Source organism: Fonsecaea multimorphosa, assembly GCF_000836435.1.
Source record: "Fonsecaea multimorphosa CBS 102226 unplaced genomic scaffold supercont1.6, whole genome shotgun sequence".
NCBI classification, from domain to species: domain Eukaryota; kingdom Fungi; phylum Ascomycota; class Eurotiomycetes; order Chaetothyriales; family Herpotrichiellaceae; genus Fonsecaea; species Fonsecaea multimorphosa.
In genome coordinates, this window is record NW_015971640.1 from 479,470 (window position 1) to 493,778 (window position 14,309).

General features: G+C 53.8%; 5 protein-coding genes across 5 annotated transcripts; 2 read left to right on the plus strand and 3 right to left on the minus strand.

Moving 5' to 3' along the window:
* Positions 1-83: 83 nt before the first annotated feature.
* Positions 84-4,423, minus strand: Z520_03911 (uncharacterized protein; the record flags this gene model as incomplete). Its single annotated transcript, XM_016774421.1, has 2 exons — positions 84-326; positions 383-4,423. The coding sequence occupies 2 exons, from the start codon at positions 4,421-4,423 to the stop codon at positions 84-86; spliced, it is 4,284 nt and encodes a 1,427-aa protein (XP_016634348.1).
* A 954-nt stretch (positions 4,424-5,377) lies between these two features.
* Positions 5,378-6,334, plus strand: Z520_03912 (uncharacterized protein; the record flags this gene model as incomplete). Its single annotated transcript, XM_016774422.1, has 1 exon — positions 5,378-6,334. One exon carries the CDS (start codon positions 5,378-5,380, stop codon positions 6,332-6,334), a length of 957 nt encoding a protein of 318 aa, XP_016634349.1.
* Positions 6,335-6,626: 292 nt separating this feature from the next.
* Z520_03913 (uncharacterized protein) lies at positions 6,627-8,675 on the minus strand (the record flags this gene model as incomplete). The annotated part of the gene is made up of 2 exons (XM_016774423.1): positions 6,627-7,341; positions 7,468-8,675. 2 exons carry the CDS (start codon positions 8,673-8,675, stop codon positions 6,627-6,629), a joined length of 1,923 nt encoding a protein of 640 aa, XP_016634350.1.
* A 1,417-nt stretch (positions 8,676-10,092) lies between these two features.
* Z520_03914 (uncharacterized protein) lies at positions 10,093-11,079 on the plus strand (the record flags this gene model as incomplete). Its single annotated transcript, XM_016774424.1, has 1 exon — positions 10,093-11,079. The coding sequence occupies one exon, from the start codon at positions 10,093-10,095 to the stop codon at positions 11,077-11,079; it is 987 nt and encodes a 328-aa protein (XP_016634351.1).
* Positions 11,080-11,664: 585 nt separating this feature from the next.
* Z520_03915 (uncharacterized protein) lies at positions 11,665-13,441 on the minus strand (the record flags this gene model as incomplete). The annotated part of the gene is made up of 2 exons (XM_016774425.1): positions 11,665-12,346; positions 12,435-13,441. 2 exons carry the CDS (start codon positions 13,439-13,441, stop codon positions 11,665-11,667), a joined length of 1,689 nt encoding a protein of 562 aa, XP_016634352.1.
* Between the last annotated feature and the right edge of the window lie 868 nt (positions 13,442-14,309).

The window sequence follows — 14,309 nt, forward strand, 5'->3', positions numbered from 1 at the left end:
AAACCTCGAGTCCGATCCTGAAAACAAATCTGCAAGTGGCAAAACAAGGTCATTGTTCTGATGGTCATCAATCATTAACCCTCTCAATGTGTGTACCCGGATCCGTTACCGTTAACAATGGGCGACAAATGGGAAGTCATGCCATTCGACAGTTGGCCTGATTTTACGTGACTCCCAAAATCAGGGAGTGCAGCAGGACTTTGTGGAGACGATGCGTCTGCGTTGTGCTGCTGCAAGGAAAGGACTCGAAGGGAGATGGGCTGTTTCCTGATCTTCAGGTTCGCCAGGTGCGGATGTCGGAAGATCTGATCTTCAAAGCCAGAGAGCTGCATTCAAGTTAACTTCCAGATCATCACTCCCCAAACACGAGACAACCACATACCTTTACCCAGAAAAGTTCGTCCATGGCAAAGAACTTTGGCCGCTCCTCTCGCTCGCGCTGGATCGCCATCTTGATCGTCGTATTGTACTGATTGGTTGGGAACTCATATGACAGGTTATTCCTCGCTACCTGCCAAAGACGCTGTCTTTCGTGTGGCGTGACAGGTCGTCTCTCCAGGGAGGTATAACTTCGCAGGTTCAGATCCTTGGTCGCAAGCAGTCCAGCAACTTGGAAATTCGGAATCCAGAGGTCGTTCCGATTGGCATCCGGAGTATTAGGGTCGAGCTGCGTGGTCTTGACAGTATACAATGGCAAGAAAAGCTTCAACCAGGGCTCGCTTCTGGCCTTAGGATCGCTATTGTCGATGAGAAGGGCACAGTGCTTGAGCAACGCCGGTAATGCCTCCCGACGGCGCTGCTCGGCCTCGAGCCGTTCTCGGCGTTGTTGCTCTCTGAGCTGCTCTTCTTGTCTGCGTTGTCTTTCTTCGAGCTCACGCTTTATGCGCTCTCTCCGTTCCTCCTCTTCCTTCCGCTTAAGCGCAGCTTCCTCTTCAGCCTTTTTGCGTTGCTCGGCCTCTTCCGCCAGTTTTCGCTCTGCTGCTGCCTTCTCAGCTGCAATGCGTTCTTCCTCCACCCGCTTGGCCTCTTCGAGCCGCCGGGCTTCTTCGGCTCGTCTGGCCTCCTCGGCCTGTCTGTCCTCTTCGAGACGTCTTGCCTCTTCGAGCAGTCGTGTTTCTTCTAGCCGTCGTGCTTCTTCGGCTCGTCTAGCCTCTTCACGGCGTCTATTCTCTTCCGCTCGTCGCGCCTCTTCGGCTAGTCTCATTTCTTCCCGTCGTCGTACCTCCTCGGCTCGTCTGGTTTCTTCGATCCGTCGTGCCTCGTCGACACGTCTGATTTCTTCTTGTCGTCGTGCCTCTTCGGTGCGCCTGATTTCGTCCGTTCGTCGTATCTCCTCGTCTCGTCGAATTTCCTCCAGTCGTCGTGCCTCTTCGACTCTTCTAGTCTCTTCTAGTCGTCTTGCCTCTTCCAGTCGCCGTACGTCTTCAAGGCGCTTGGCCTCCTCAGAACGTCGAGACTCTTCAAGCTGTTTAGCCTCAAGTCGCCTGAATTCCTCAAGTCGTTTACTCTCCTCGAGGCGCTGAGCGTCTTCGGCGTCAGGAGCCTTTTCTTTGCTTTGAAGCTGAATGTCAGGCTCAGAAGGACCTGCCTGGGCCGGCTCGGCTTTGATGGATTCGGCCGTCATAGTGCGTTGAGGCCCGGCACCACGTTGAAGGCCCGCCGACGGTATGATCTCAATAGAGTCGGACACTGTGTCTAATCCAGGCTTGTCAAGATCCATGGCCTCATTTGGTTCTCTCTCAACACTCGGCTGAGATTTTGATTTCTCGCGCTTCAAGCCCATTCCCTCTGCCGATTTGCGGTCAAGCGTGGGAGATGACGCGCCACTGTTTTGTTTCTTGGGACCAGGGCGGGTTTCTTCCGGACTGCTTTCGATAATGGTCCTCCGCTTCTTAGCTGCGCTACGACCATTGTCACCTTCCACGGTCACCGCTGGCCCTGGCGAAACACTTTCTCGATTCCGTTTGAGCACCGTGCTCGGTCTGCCCTCCGTCTTCACCGCCACCATGAGCTCTTCATCTGAAGACGCATCTAAATTGCTCTTATTGCTGCGATGTTCTTTGCCAGTAACGAGACGTCTTCGTCGGTGCGTGACCTCAGATTCCAGATTGGACGGTGGTGGCAGGTCGCTCTGACTCCGTCGTTTGGTATGGCCTTTTCGAGGAACGTGTATGGTCTGATCCTGATCAGAAGAGACTGCCAGAGGTGAATCGCCGACATCTCGTTTAGAAGCATGGTGCTTGCGCCTGTCTTGTCCGTCCACAGAACCAAGATCTCGGTCTTTTCCTTTCTCTGAAAGATAGGTTAACTTGCCCGCTAAATGTTTCTGCGTCAATATCGGGCTCGAGGAATTCTGCGATTTATTAGAGACCGGAGATTGAGAACGACGATTAAGCCGGGTTTTCGCCTTGTCCACATCTCTGGTAGTTCGTGGAGAGCTTAATCTTCGATGCTTGCCCAGGAATTTGTCGTAGGCGGTCTTCAGAATCTCGTGCTCCTGCTCCCATCGCTCACCTTTCCGCTCGGCAGCGACCTCAAAGTAAGTCTTCCCCTTAAGAATCCTCCTTGTAGGATTGAAACCTGACTGCTCAACAAGTAGTTCGACAACTTCTGGATGTCCCTTCCCAATGGCTGCAAGCATGGGAGTATTGTACCCAGGTCTGAGACTTCGAATCGGGTCAGGGTCAGGTTCGGGATCGCCCATGGCCAGCATCAGCTGCAAAACCTCTTCGTGCCCTGCTTTAGCGGCTGCTATCAAAGCTTCCGTTTCCGCTTTTTGCAGAACGTTGAGGATGCTTGCCACGCCTTGGACATCACCTTTTCCAGCCAACTTCTTCAGATTTTCCTGAGTATTTGCTTGCCAGAGAAGATCGTTTCGAGTCGATTCACTGCGGCCGGTTCTTCGCCTTCCGTAACCCGCATGGGGACTTCTGGGGCCCATCAAGGGCGGGGAATCACGGGGACTGGCAGCAGAAGCCGCCCTCGATGAATTCCCGTCTCGAGCCGTGTCGTTGTGCTCAGAAGACACCCGCCTGTTGCTGAGTTTCTCTTTCGCGTCAGCAAGCAGCCGTCGGATCTGTTCATAGTTTTCGTCATCCTGAGGAACAAGTTCGTATGGCTCATCGCCCTTAGCGTTGCCCATTCGTGGATTCGCTCCGTACTCGAGGAGGAGTTTGACGACCTCAACATGACCATTCTCAACCGCGTCAATAAGTGCCGTGTCTTTGTCGATGTTCCGAGTATCGATTTCACACCCGTTTTCCAACAGGAACTTCACAATATCGACATAACCCTGGAGCGCGGCGATTTGGAGCGGAGTGTTTCCTGCGTTATCTGGTTGGTTGAGATCTTCTGGTCGTTCGGAAAATTTGGTTTTCGCCGCTGCAAGGTCATTGTTACTACAGGCCCGTGACAGGAAGGTTCTGCCGTTCTTGTCGCGCCACTTGCGAGGACCGGGAGGTTTGATGGGCGACATGGTATCATGCTCTGTAGACGAGAACTTGTGCAGCAGGACAGGCCGCGGTTGTCGAGGGGAGTCAGACACGTCCGAAGAGATGGATCGGTCACGAGTGTTGTCTGCCGAACCACTTCGTCTGGTGTGAATTGACGGAGGTCGTCCACGCTTTTTCCTCTCATGATCGCCAAGCGTCAACTGGGTCGATATACCTCGCCTGTGTTCCCGTCTTTGTGGCCTTGGCGAAGGAGAGCGGTCTGGTGAAGCATGGCGAGGATAAGTAGCTGATCTGGTTTCGCGGCGTTCTGACGAGGTCGGATCCACTCCGCCACTACTGTTCTTTGTGCGATGTTTGCTTATCGGAGGCAAATCGCTTGGACGACGCCTGCGACTTTGATTCTTGACTGGCTTCCCTTCGGCATCACGCAAATCGCCGATCTCGTCCTCACGCTTGCGCAGCACCGGCTCTGGCTTTGGGGATGGCATAGAGTCCGATACATCTAAGCCGCTCTCTGGCGTTTGCGGCGTCCTTCGAGGCGATGATAAAGGTGAGCTGCGACGACTGGAGACGGAAAAGGCATGATCGTCCTGCGCATCATCGACGCTACGCTTGCGCTTTCTGGAATTGTCATCATTTGCAGTCGCAGCAACTGCAGCGGTTGACTGTCCATCTTTGGGCCTGGTAATACTTGCCGATCCTATTACAGATGTGTTATCGGTGGTGGTCCTCTGCTTCTCTGGTGACTGAATCAATGTCTCTGCCTCCGAATCGCCATCCGCATCTGCCTCAGCAGCTGGATCAGCCATGACTCGGTCATTTCTTACTCCAGCTGGCGTGGGATCCGAAGCCATCTCGATGGACTTTGAGACCGTGGCAGGTGCACTGTTCGATCCGCTGTTGGTGGCCTGGTCGGTGGGCTTTCGGAGGGTGGCATCTTGAGACTCCTCAGAGCCGACCGCATCAGTCATAACGATGTTCGCCTCCTCTTCATTATTACCCTGCTTGGTATCGTTTGCCGTTTTGGACGGGAATTGGGCGTTGCGGATAGAATGGGAGGTTGGGGCAGGGAGTTGTTGACGGGCACCGGCGGTGAAGGGTGAGAGACGTGGTTTCCCGGGCCAGCGATAGCGTCTGAAAGGCGTGTGTGAGTCTTGACGTTAGGAAAGGATTCCTTGACCAGCGCAGGGAGATGAACGGCCGTGTCTAGATGGGCGTTTTGATGGGTTCACTACATTGAAGACACAGAAGTACAAGCCCAACGAGACGGGAGACGAAACTCGATTTCGACTCCAAGTGCTGGCTCGCAGATCTTGTTCACGTGAGCAAAGTGCCCCAGTCACCAGCCGCATGGGGCTTAAATTGGAATTGGTGGCTCCCCCACTCAGAGTTCCAGGCCTTCCCCTACACCTTGCTGCCTAGGGTACCTAAGGTGTTGCCCCTAAACCCTCTCCCTACGAGTACCTCGTAGAAACAAGGCACTTAGCTGAGGGCCCCCCAGTAGATGCCCAGCCACGCAGCTTAATCACAACCAGTCGGAGGCGCCCCTGGCAAAACCTTCCGGCTCTCGACGGATCTTTGAATCAGGAGCCCAATTTCCATCTCTTCTCGAACCAGATTCCATCTCTGGGGACGCCATCCACCATCACCACGACTGCTTCAGCCCTTTCCTGCATCCGCCGTCTGCTCTCCCTCGTATTGTTTGCTTTGACTTCCCCGAGCGGGCCGGTGCTCCCAGACTCGCCTCTTCCGCGCCTTGTGCGACCGCCTTTCTGATCAGCAAAAGCCAGCAAAGCGCGGAGAAGAAGATGGCAAGGCCAACATTGGCGTAATTTTGAATCCTCCCGCCTGAAATTCCGAGCTCTGGAACACAAATTCTCGTTGTTATACAGCTAGATAGATACAGACAGCCAAGAGAGACCCTGATGCTCACTCCGCTCATTTGGGCGATCAAAGCCTTCTACCTCCTCAGCAGTCTAACAATCCTCACCGTCCGCCTGGTTCCTGCACTCAGTGACCGTTTCCTCGCCTACGGAGCTCGTGCGGGAGACGATGCTCGCGGTAATCATGAGAAGAGCAAGTCCACAAAGCAGAATGAGCCTTCTGTAGGCGGAAGATTTCTCGACTATGTTGCTACTCTCACTGTCCCTCATGCATGGTTCACTCATTTCTATGTCTTATCCATTGCATGCTCATTGGCTTGTCTGTTCACTTCCCATCACTATGCAGGAGCAATCACGAGCCAGAGCCAGAACATGGACATCCCGGTCTTTTGCTCAATGTTGATGCTCCTTCAGGGTCTGCGCCGACTAGTGGAATGTCTCGTCCTTGGTCAACAGAGCAACTCGCGGATGTGGATAGGTCACTATGCCATCGGCCTGGCATTCTACATGGTGACAAACATCGCCATCTGGGTTGAGCATCTCGACGCCAACAGCCTCACTCAAGCACAGAGAACCGATCCAGAAGACAAGGATCAAGGAACTATTTTATGGACGGCCAAGACCATGATCTGCACAATCCTCTTCTTCTGGGCTAGCGACCAGCAGAACCTCTATCACCGCTACCTGTCCGACCTGAAGAAATACACCTTGCCAGAGAAACATGCCTTTCGCTGGATAGTTGCGCCACACTACACTGCCGAATGCCTCATTTACCTAAGCCTCGCCTTCCTAGATGCGCCTCCTCCACAAGACTACCACCGCCGTCATCACAAACCAGCAATGACATCTATAAATTGGACGCTCTTCTGCGCCTTGGTGTTTGTTATGGTAAACCTTGGTGTGACGGCCGACGGGACAAAGAAATGGCTTCGGGCAAAATTTCCCGACCGGAGCTGGGAGATCATCAAGAGATGGAGAATGATTCCACTTGTGTACTAAATATCATTAGAACTGAGCGAGCACTCGTTACAAGTACGATGGACTTCAACCGGGAGAAACCTAATATGAAGGGGCGGAACCCTGGGAATAAGAAGCGGTGGGAAGATTGATGGCCATACCATTCGACTTGCCCGGCCTGGAGTGAACCCTAGAGCTGATAGCAAGGTGGAATTACCCAGGTGCTTCTACAGTGTCCATTAGTGTGTACCAAGGTATGTGTCTGTGTCTCGTGTCTCTGTGTCTTTTGTCTTTCCAGTCTAAGCATCGTCGTACTTTTCATCCACGAGCGGCATTACTCTTCTTTCAGGCCAGGTTTGTCGCCGTTGGCGCCACCGTCCTTATCCTCGGCCTTCTTGTTACCATCATCAGCAGCGGCAGGTCCTTCTCCTTCATTTTCCTTATTATCACCACCCTCATCCTTTCTCTTACTCTCACCATTAACCCCATCCCCATTCCCCTCTCCCTCTTCCCCTCCGTCCTTGACGTCCTTAACAGCTCTCTTAACCTCCTCCCTAAACCTCCTCATTTCCTCCCTCTTCATCTCCCTCTTCCCTTCTCTCTCCTCCTCCTTCTCCTCCTCCTTCCTCTCCCTGTCTTTGGCCACCTTTTCCATCCACCTTGGCAACTCGGCCAGCGCTTTGTTAGCGTCCTTTTTGTGAACCAACAAGTAATCCTGAAGGTCTGCGGGTGAAAATTCTCCCTCGGGAATCAGCGAGGAGAATTTCTGCGCGAGCGAGCGGAGGTGTGCTGTCTCCATGGTGTCGGGCACTTTCTCAGTCTCGTCGCCAGACGAGGACGTCTGATCAGTAGTTGTGCTTGTGAGTGCTGCTGCTGCCCCTCCTGCCTCGTCAATGCCTCTCAAGTCTGAAGTTTTGGGCAATTCCAGATACATCCGCAAAAAGATCTCCTCTGCTTGCTTTTTGCTTGCGTTCTTGAACCCGACTCTTACGCTGATCCGGCCTGCCCGCACGAGCGCGTCGTCGAGTTCATTCGGTTTGTTCGTGGTCCTTTATAATCACGGTCAGCATATTTCTCATATCGGCGAGTGTGCCGTCGGGTGAATGAGTGAGAAAGCAAACGGCCACCGAGAATGTGAAACCGCATATTCCTGGAATGGTAGAGGATAGACTTACATGATCAGAACATGGCCCTCCGGCGCTGCCACACCATCGATCGCATTCAGCAACCCACTCAGCGTGACGTGCGTGGCAGAGCCGCCTTCTTGGTCGTTGTCGCCATCATCAAAGTTAGGTTCACTACCGGGCAGCCTCATGCGCCGAGTATTAAAACCTCGGGTTGACGTGGTGGACTTGGCCCCTTTTCTATTCAGACCTGCGGTGTCGATGTCTTCCAGCAGTAACAAAGACCGGCCGGGGAGTTGGTTGAGAAGCGAGATGAGGTCCGAGTCCGTCAGGTCGTTGTCAAGCAGCGAAAGGTTGTACACGTCGAGGTTGAACTTTGAAGCGAGCGCAAGGGCGAAGGATGTCTTGCCCACTCCGGGTGGGCCGTGGAAGAGATAACCCCGGCGGTAGGGGATACCGTGGCTGGCGTAGAAATTCATGGTCGCTTCGTCCATGTACTCTGCCACGTCTGCGATGACCTGCTCCTTTTGCTCCGCCTCCAATATGACCGTGTCGAGTGCTCTTCGGGGTTTGGAAGTGACTCGGCTCCACGTCTGGCCCCCTCTGTAGGGTCTTCGAATGATGGTCAACGAGAGTTCCTTGGCCTTGTTCAGGTAGTAAACATGCTCGATGAGATCCTTGATAGGCTGCGCCGAGCGACCCAGACACGACAGGGAGATGATCTCCATCCTCTTGTAGCGATTTCCATAGTAAGTGTGTCCCTCTCCGTACTTGCGACTACAAAAGAACAGCCGGCCCTTGTGGACGAACAACTGCATGCCCTGGCCCTGCTCGTACTTGATTTTGGGCGTTTCGTTGGCCCGCCGCGTCTCCTCGACGTCCGGTTCATGACGCCGACCCCTCCGTCCTCGGCCGTTGTTCTCCTGGGAATTGCTGGACACGGCGTTCAGGACCTGGTCCGCGCGGAGCGTCTTGCGCTCGGACAGGTAACTCGTCAAATACCCAAAGAGGTCTTCTTCGGACGAGACGTTGACGGTGGCGACAATCACCGAGGAGAATTGAGACCAGAGCGACTTCAGCCGGGCGACGGGGCCGAAGTAGTACAGGGCCAGCAAGACCCCGAAGAAGCGGAAGAAGGATGGGTGTTTGTCTAGTAAAGGTCGTGCTCCGGGCAGAAATGATGTGATGATGTATTCGGGCAGGTCGACGAGGCTGCTGCCTCCCGAGACGACCGTCTTCCTTACTCGTTGGAGGTCCATCTTCAAAACACGAAGAGGCTGAGATTGACCTTTTATCCACAAGCAACTCACTTACAAGTGAGAGACGATCCGATAAAACCTTGACCGGAATCTAAACAGCTAAATATGCAAGTCCAACGTCTCACAAAAAGTGAATGCAAAATGTAGGCAGCCTTGGCGGTGAAGCAGTCCGACCAGATTTGTAAAGGCGACAAAGACGCCGGTAAGCTGAGAATTCCTATCAGACGCACTTCACCTTCTGCCTGCTGCCAGAACCTGCTACTGTTGATTTGCGTGGAGACATGTTCTTTTTTCCCCTTCAACAGTGGATTCAGACCCTACGATTCTGGACAGTCTACTCGGTCTTGTCCCATATGGCAATCCCTGCATTCGGGGTTTGTCACCGGTTATGCGCGAGACCGAACCAGTTATCTGCAGGTAGATCTGCAGGCTACCGGTTGAGCGCTATGTCGTTGCAAAAGCGGGCGCAGGCAGCACAGCATCAGGTATGTTACTTGAATGTGCTGATTGGATATTTGATTATATACCTTGTCGTTCTGTGGAGCCGTGTAGGAGGTAAGGCACACAGGCACACAGGACTATGTTTTCACGAGTGGCGATAGACACGGCTGGGCTGTTATGCAAGAGTCATGAATATATGGGAGAATCCAATCAGCCTGGTCAATGCCCTGCGCCACAGTCTAGTGGCGCGCCTGGGACGACGGTTTGGAAGCTCGAATTTGCAGATCTATTTTCTGATAGGCATATAGCCAGAGAACAGACGAAGAAAGGTATGGCCGTGGGTGAGCCTGTAGGGATGCGATATTCTTGAGCAGTTGATGCCGAACTTATACGGAAGCACTCTCCGGATACTCAGGGATATAAACCTCTCTTCGACGGACGCGGTATTGCTCTTCAATCCAAGGACATGTCCCTTCACCACCTCTTTGAGCCACTCGCCGAGATAGCCTCAGGTCTGCAGTGTGTGGCCGCATGTCCTCCTCATCTGGTTCAACCTGGATCGCAGCTCTCGTTCACTCTCGTGGGGCGGTCATCGACAGGATGGACACGGAGGGGGGAATCCGGCGAGCACGAAGAATACATACAGCCCGCGGTAAATGGATGGAACTCTGATGCGAAGAATGAGAGGCAGAGACAAAGAAGCGATCGCAGTGCGTTTGAAAGTGTAACATCATGTAGTTCAAGTTCTGGCGGTTCTTTTGGTTCTTTCGAGAAAATTGACGTCATTTGGCCCAAACAGCCACTGCAGCTTCGGGTCTTTATTCTTTTCCTCTTGCACCCGTCATCGCTGCCACCACCATCATCAATTTGTGGACACTTCTCCTTTGTTCCTGGAATTGTTAGAAAGGCCATGTTGCGTTCCAGCTGACATTACTGCCCTCCTCCACCCCGTGTTCCACTCCGTTCCCTTCCTACCATGCCTGCGGTACAACGCAACGGCCGGACAGTCGCAACGCAAGAAAAGCAACAAGCCACACAGCCAACTACATCTCGCTCAATGTCTTCCACACAGCAGAGGCCGTCCTCCTACCTTCTCCTCGTCTATCCCGTCATCCTCACTCTGGGCTCCCTCTTCGCCTCGCTCTCCCCTGTTGCCAGTCCTCCATCCGCCGAACCCCTCGCTCCAGGAATCACCTCCGACCTAAACGTCCCGCACTTCCATTCGACAAACTACTTTGCCGGCAAACGCAACATCATCAACGTATACTTTGTGAAAATTGGCTGGTTTTGGACAACTCTAGCCTTCTTGCTGCTTCAAATCACCACTCGGCCACCACCAGCCAGTGCGGCCAAACACTACATACAATCGAGTCTGCGCTATGGCCTTGTTACCATTTCATGGTTTCTAACCACACAGTGGTGTTTTGGACCCGCGCTGGTCGATCGAAGTTTCACCATCACTGGCGGCCACTGCGAGCTCCAACCGATAAACACCACCGGGCTGAAAGACGCACTTGAGATGACCATGATCGCCTCGGGCCCCGCATGCAAAGCCGCAGGTGGAGACTGGCGCGGTGGACACGACATCTCAGGCCATGTCTTCATGCTCGCTCTGTCCTCGGCCTTTCTCCTCTACGAAATCTACATGGCCGACCGGGACTCCGCGCACCCGTCTGTCTCGCCTCGAGCCGCCGCGGCGTTGGCCCACGACATGACCGAGGAAGAACGCAAGGCCGTCGGAGGATGGGAGTCGGAAACCCAGGCGCTGGTGCGGATATGGTCGCGGTATTTTCTGTATGCGGTCGTCGTGCTGGACTTTTGGATGCTCATGATGACGGCCATCTGGTTCCACACGTGGACGGAGAAGCTGAGCGGGCTTTTGATCGCCGCTGTGACGATATGGGTGACGTACTTTCTGGGAGATTTCGTGCCACAATGGAGGGAAATCGTGGGTGGACTATGATGGGAGTGCCAAATGCCATGAATGTACATTCAGTTACGCGTGAAACGAAAGAAAACGAACCTCTGTCAAGAGATGGATGGGCACCCTGACTCTGCTATACATTTGCCGGGGATGGTTCGAAGCATAGCGTGTCGACGATACAGCGCTCTAGCTTTAGTACTCAATCCGGAAGCATTCTTGAATCACTACATATGTAATATATGTCAGTCTATTTGGCCTGTATGTATGCATACCATAAATAACCCCCCACTTTCAGCGTGTTCTTCTCTATCCTTTTCCCCAGAATAGTAATAGTAGCTGCTCCAAACCCCTGAATCGACTGAAGCCCCCTTAAAGTAATTAAGCCCCGGGCTGGACAAAAATAGACTCAGATATACATTTTCCTCAAACTTCTCTAGAGGGCCCTCGTCCTCGTCGGAATTACTTGACACATTTCAAAAGAAGCCCTTTCCGAGATAAAAAAGGAGTTTTCCCCATATCCTAGATATAGGTCCTGTCATGCATGTACTCGGTATGCCCATGTCCATGTCCATGGTTCCAATCCAAACGAAATCACCTCCCGAGGTGTAGGTGCGTGTAGTGTCCCTAAACGCGATCCAACTTTGCCAATTTCTTCCTCTGCTCGTCGCGCTCGGCTTCCTTCTTGGCCCTCTCCTCTGCATTCAACCTCCCCGTCTCCCCGTCGTCGTCACTAAACTCATCATCGTCATCGTCGTCGCCAGCGAGTTGGAAATACTCTTCCGCTTCGTCGGCCGTGGGTGCCGCGGTGCCTTTCTGCATTGCGCCGGGTCTCCGATTCCTCGCTTGGCCGACCACGAGCGTCAAGACCACGACCTCGACCACGGCGAGGGCCACGCAGAGCGAAATGACAGGCCAGCCGTATTGTCGGAGCATTAGGCCGGAGACGACGTTGATGACGCCGACGGGGAAGACGACTCTTCCCAGAATGACGTGCACGGTGCTCATCCAGGTCTTGCGGCCGCCGCTGGTCACGAAGACGACGTGGTGGCGCCACCCGAGGACGAGCTGGGCGGCCAGGGCGCACACGATCAGGATGCCGACGTACTGGTGCGTGATGGAGATGCTCCGCGAAGTGACGAAGCCGATCAGCGCGCCGATGGAGACAAATATCGAGGACAGCGCGTTGACCGTCCAGTGGTAGTTGAAGGCCGTGCCGGCGGCGCTCGTGCGGGGAGAGCGCAGGAGGTAGATTGCCAATGGGTAGCCGATCAGGAAGGGCATGGTCATGAAGAAGCCGTGGAGATGCCTGTTTATTGTGCATGAGTGGTTAGTGGTGGTTTAAAGGGGGTGCACATAGGAAAGCATGAAGGTAGAGACGAGGGGGATATACGTACCACATCATCGATCTGATGTTCCACTGCTTGACCGTCTTGACGGGCTGTTCGACCTTGCTGCCATCGTCCGCGCCAGGCGTGGTAGCGTCGCTATCGGGTTTGGCATCTGTTGCAGGTGGAGTTGAATCATCGGGTTTATCCGCAGGTTCTTCTGGTACCGCTTCTTTCGAGTCACCTTCACCTGCGCTGCCCCCACCAGTCTGGGCCGCAATAATCTCATCGCCTTTCTTCAATTCATCCTCAGTCGGCGGCTTGGGCTCCGCCGTCTCACTGATTCCCGAGTGATCGTTCAATTCATTGATGTCGCCAAAGAACGCGACGTCGCTCCTCGCATTCAGCAGATCCACCCACAAAAACCCGAACCCCAGACCAAACTGGTGCATATCGATGTTCCTGTCCACGGAAAAGTCGCCTTCAAAGTCTTGTCGGAAATTCGAACTCCAGATCATAGCCTGTTTCGTGGTGTCGTTGTGGACCCCCAATTCCGCGGCGCCCCATCGGTCGTATCCGCGGACGATGAAGTCCGCGATGCCCAGGTGCGAGGGCTTCGCTTGCATTTGATCAGAGTACCATTCACCGGTATAGTCCTCGAAATGGGCCGTCACCACCTCGACCTCGGGGACATCGCCGCTGTAGAAATCCTTCATGTCGTCCGTGGGTCGGGGCGGGTGGTGTCCGTCGACGGTCCTCACCGTCAGGGTCATGCCTTTATCCTCAGACAGCGGATCGCCGTAGATGATGAACATCATGGCCCCCTTCATCCGCGGGCCCAGTCCCAGGGCAGCCCAGCCCTTGTTGGAGTCCTTGTACCGGAACATCCACATGCGGACATAGAGGTCGGATTGTTGCGTCGTCTCGTTGAAGTAGTTGACCATACTGAAAGCCTGATCCGCACGGCCGGATTGGCCAGTGTGCTTGACGAATTGGAGGGGCCGGTAAGCAGTGGCGAGTACGCTGAGGAGTAAGATGGCCAGCGTGGCCGGCAGCGACAGGAAAGACCCGTGCATCTTGACAATCTGGACCTGGCGTTCCAGTTGCTATGTCGCAAGGAAAGAAAAATATGATGAATGCAGTGGTCTAAGTTATACAAAGTAATTGAACAAGTGGCTGAGAATCTCCAATGTACCGAGTAAACGTGTGCTCACAACATCCGCTCGCGTGAGCAGTTGGGAGTTGGCGTAATAGGGGGCCGTCTGTGTGTGACCCGCTGTCAGAATACTCCGAGGTGTCCGGTCAGGCAGGACGGTTCAGTGATGATCTTCCCCCTTTTCCCTTTCATGCGGGACTTGCCTGGAGGCAATTGGGCGAATAAAAGAATCTCTAAAAGCGGTATAAGAGAAACCACAGAACAGGGTGATGGATTTAACGAGCGGCGGGAAAACAGCGATGGGTGCAATAAGGGGAAAGAGGATGGATGAGGATTGAAGATTGCGACGTTGAACATGAACGTTGAGTGGCCACCGTGTGGAGTGAGACGGCGAGACGGTTGGGCTAAGAAAAGACGCTCCATGCCGCATTGGGTTCCATGGCGCTGCCTCGGGAAATAATGCGAGCATCTCGCTCCATCCAGGGGTTGCCATTGATAATCAGCTACGAGCTACAAGCCTACAAGTACCTCGTGCTCGGTAACGGGTGGATAGTGCAGCTGATCGGGTTCAGTGGTATGATCTTTCACTCTATAGCCCCCTGATCTCGCATCCGTTCGGGTCTCCTATGTAAAGTGCGCGTCTGCCGCGTCAACGGGAACGTCTAGTGTTGCAAACGCGTCTGTGTCGATGTGCCGTCTTCTCTGTCAATGCGATTTGCAGGTATCCTTCTAGATTCGTTGCAGTGCAATGAGAGAACTCTCTAACTAGCAACACGCTGATAAAAAGC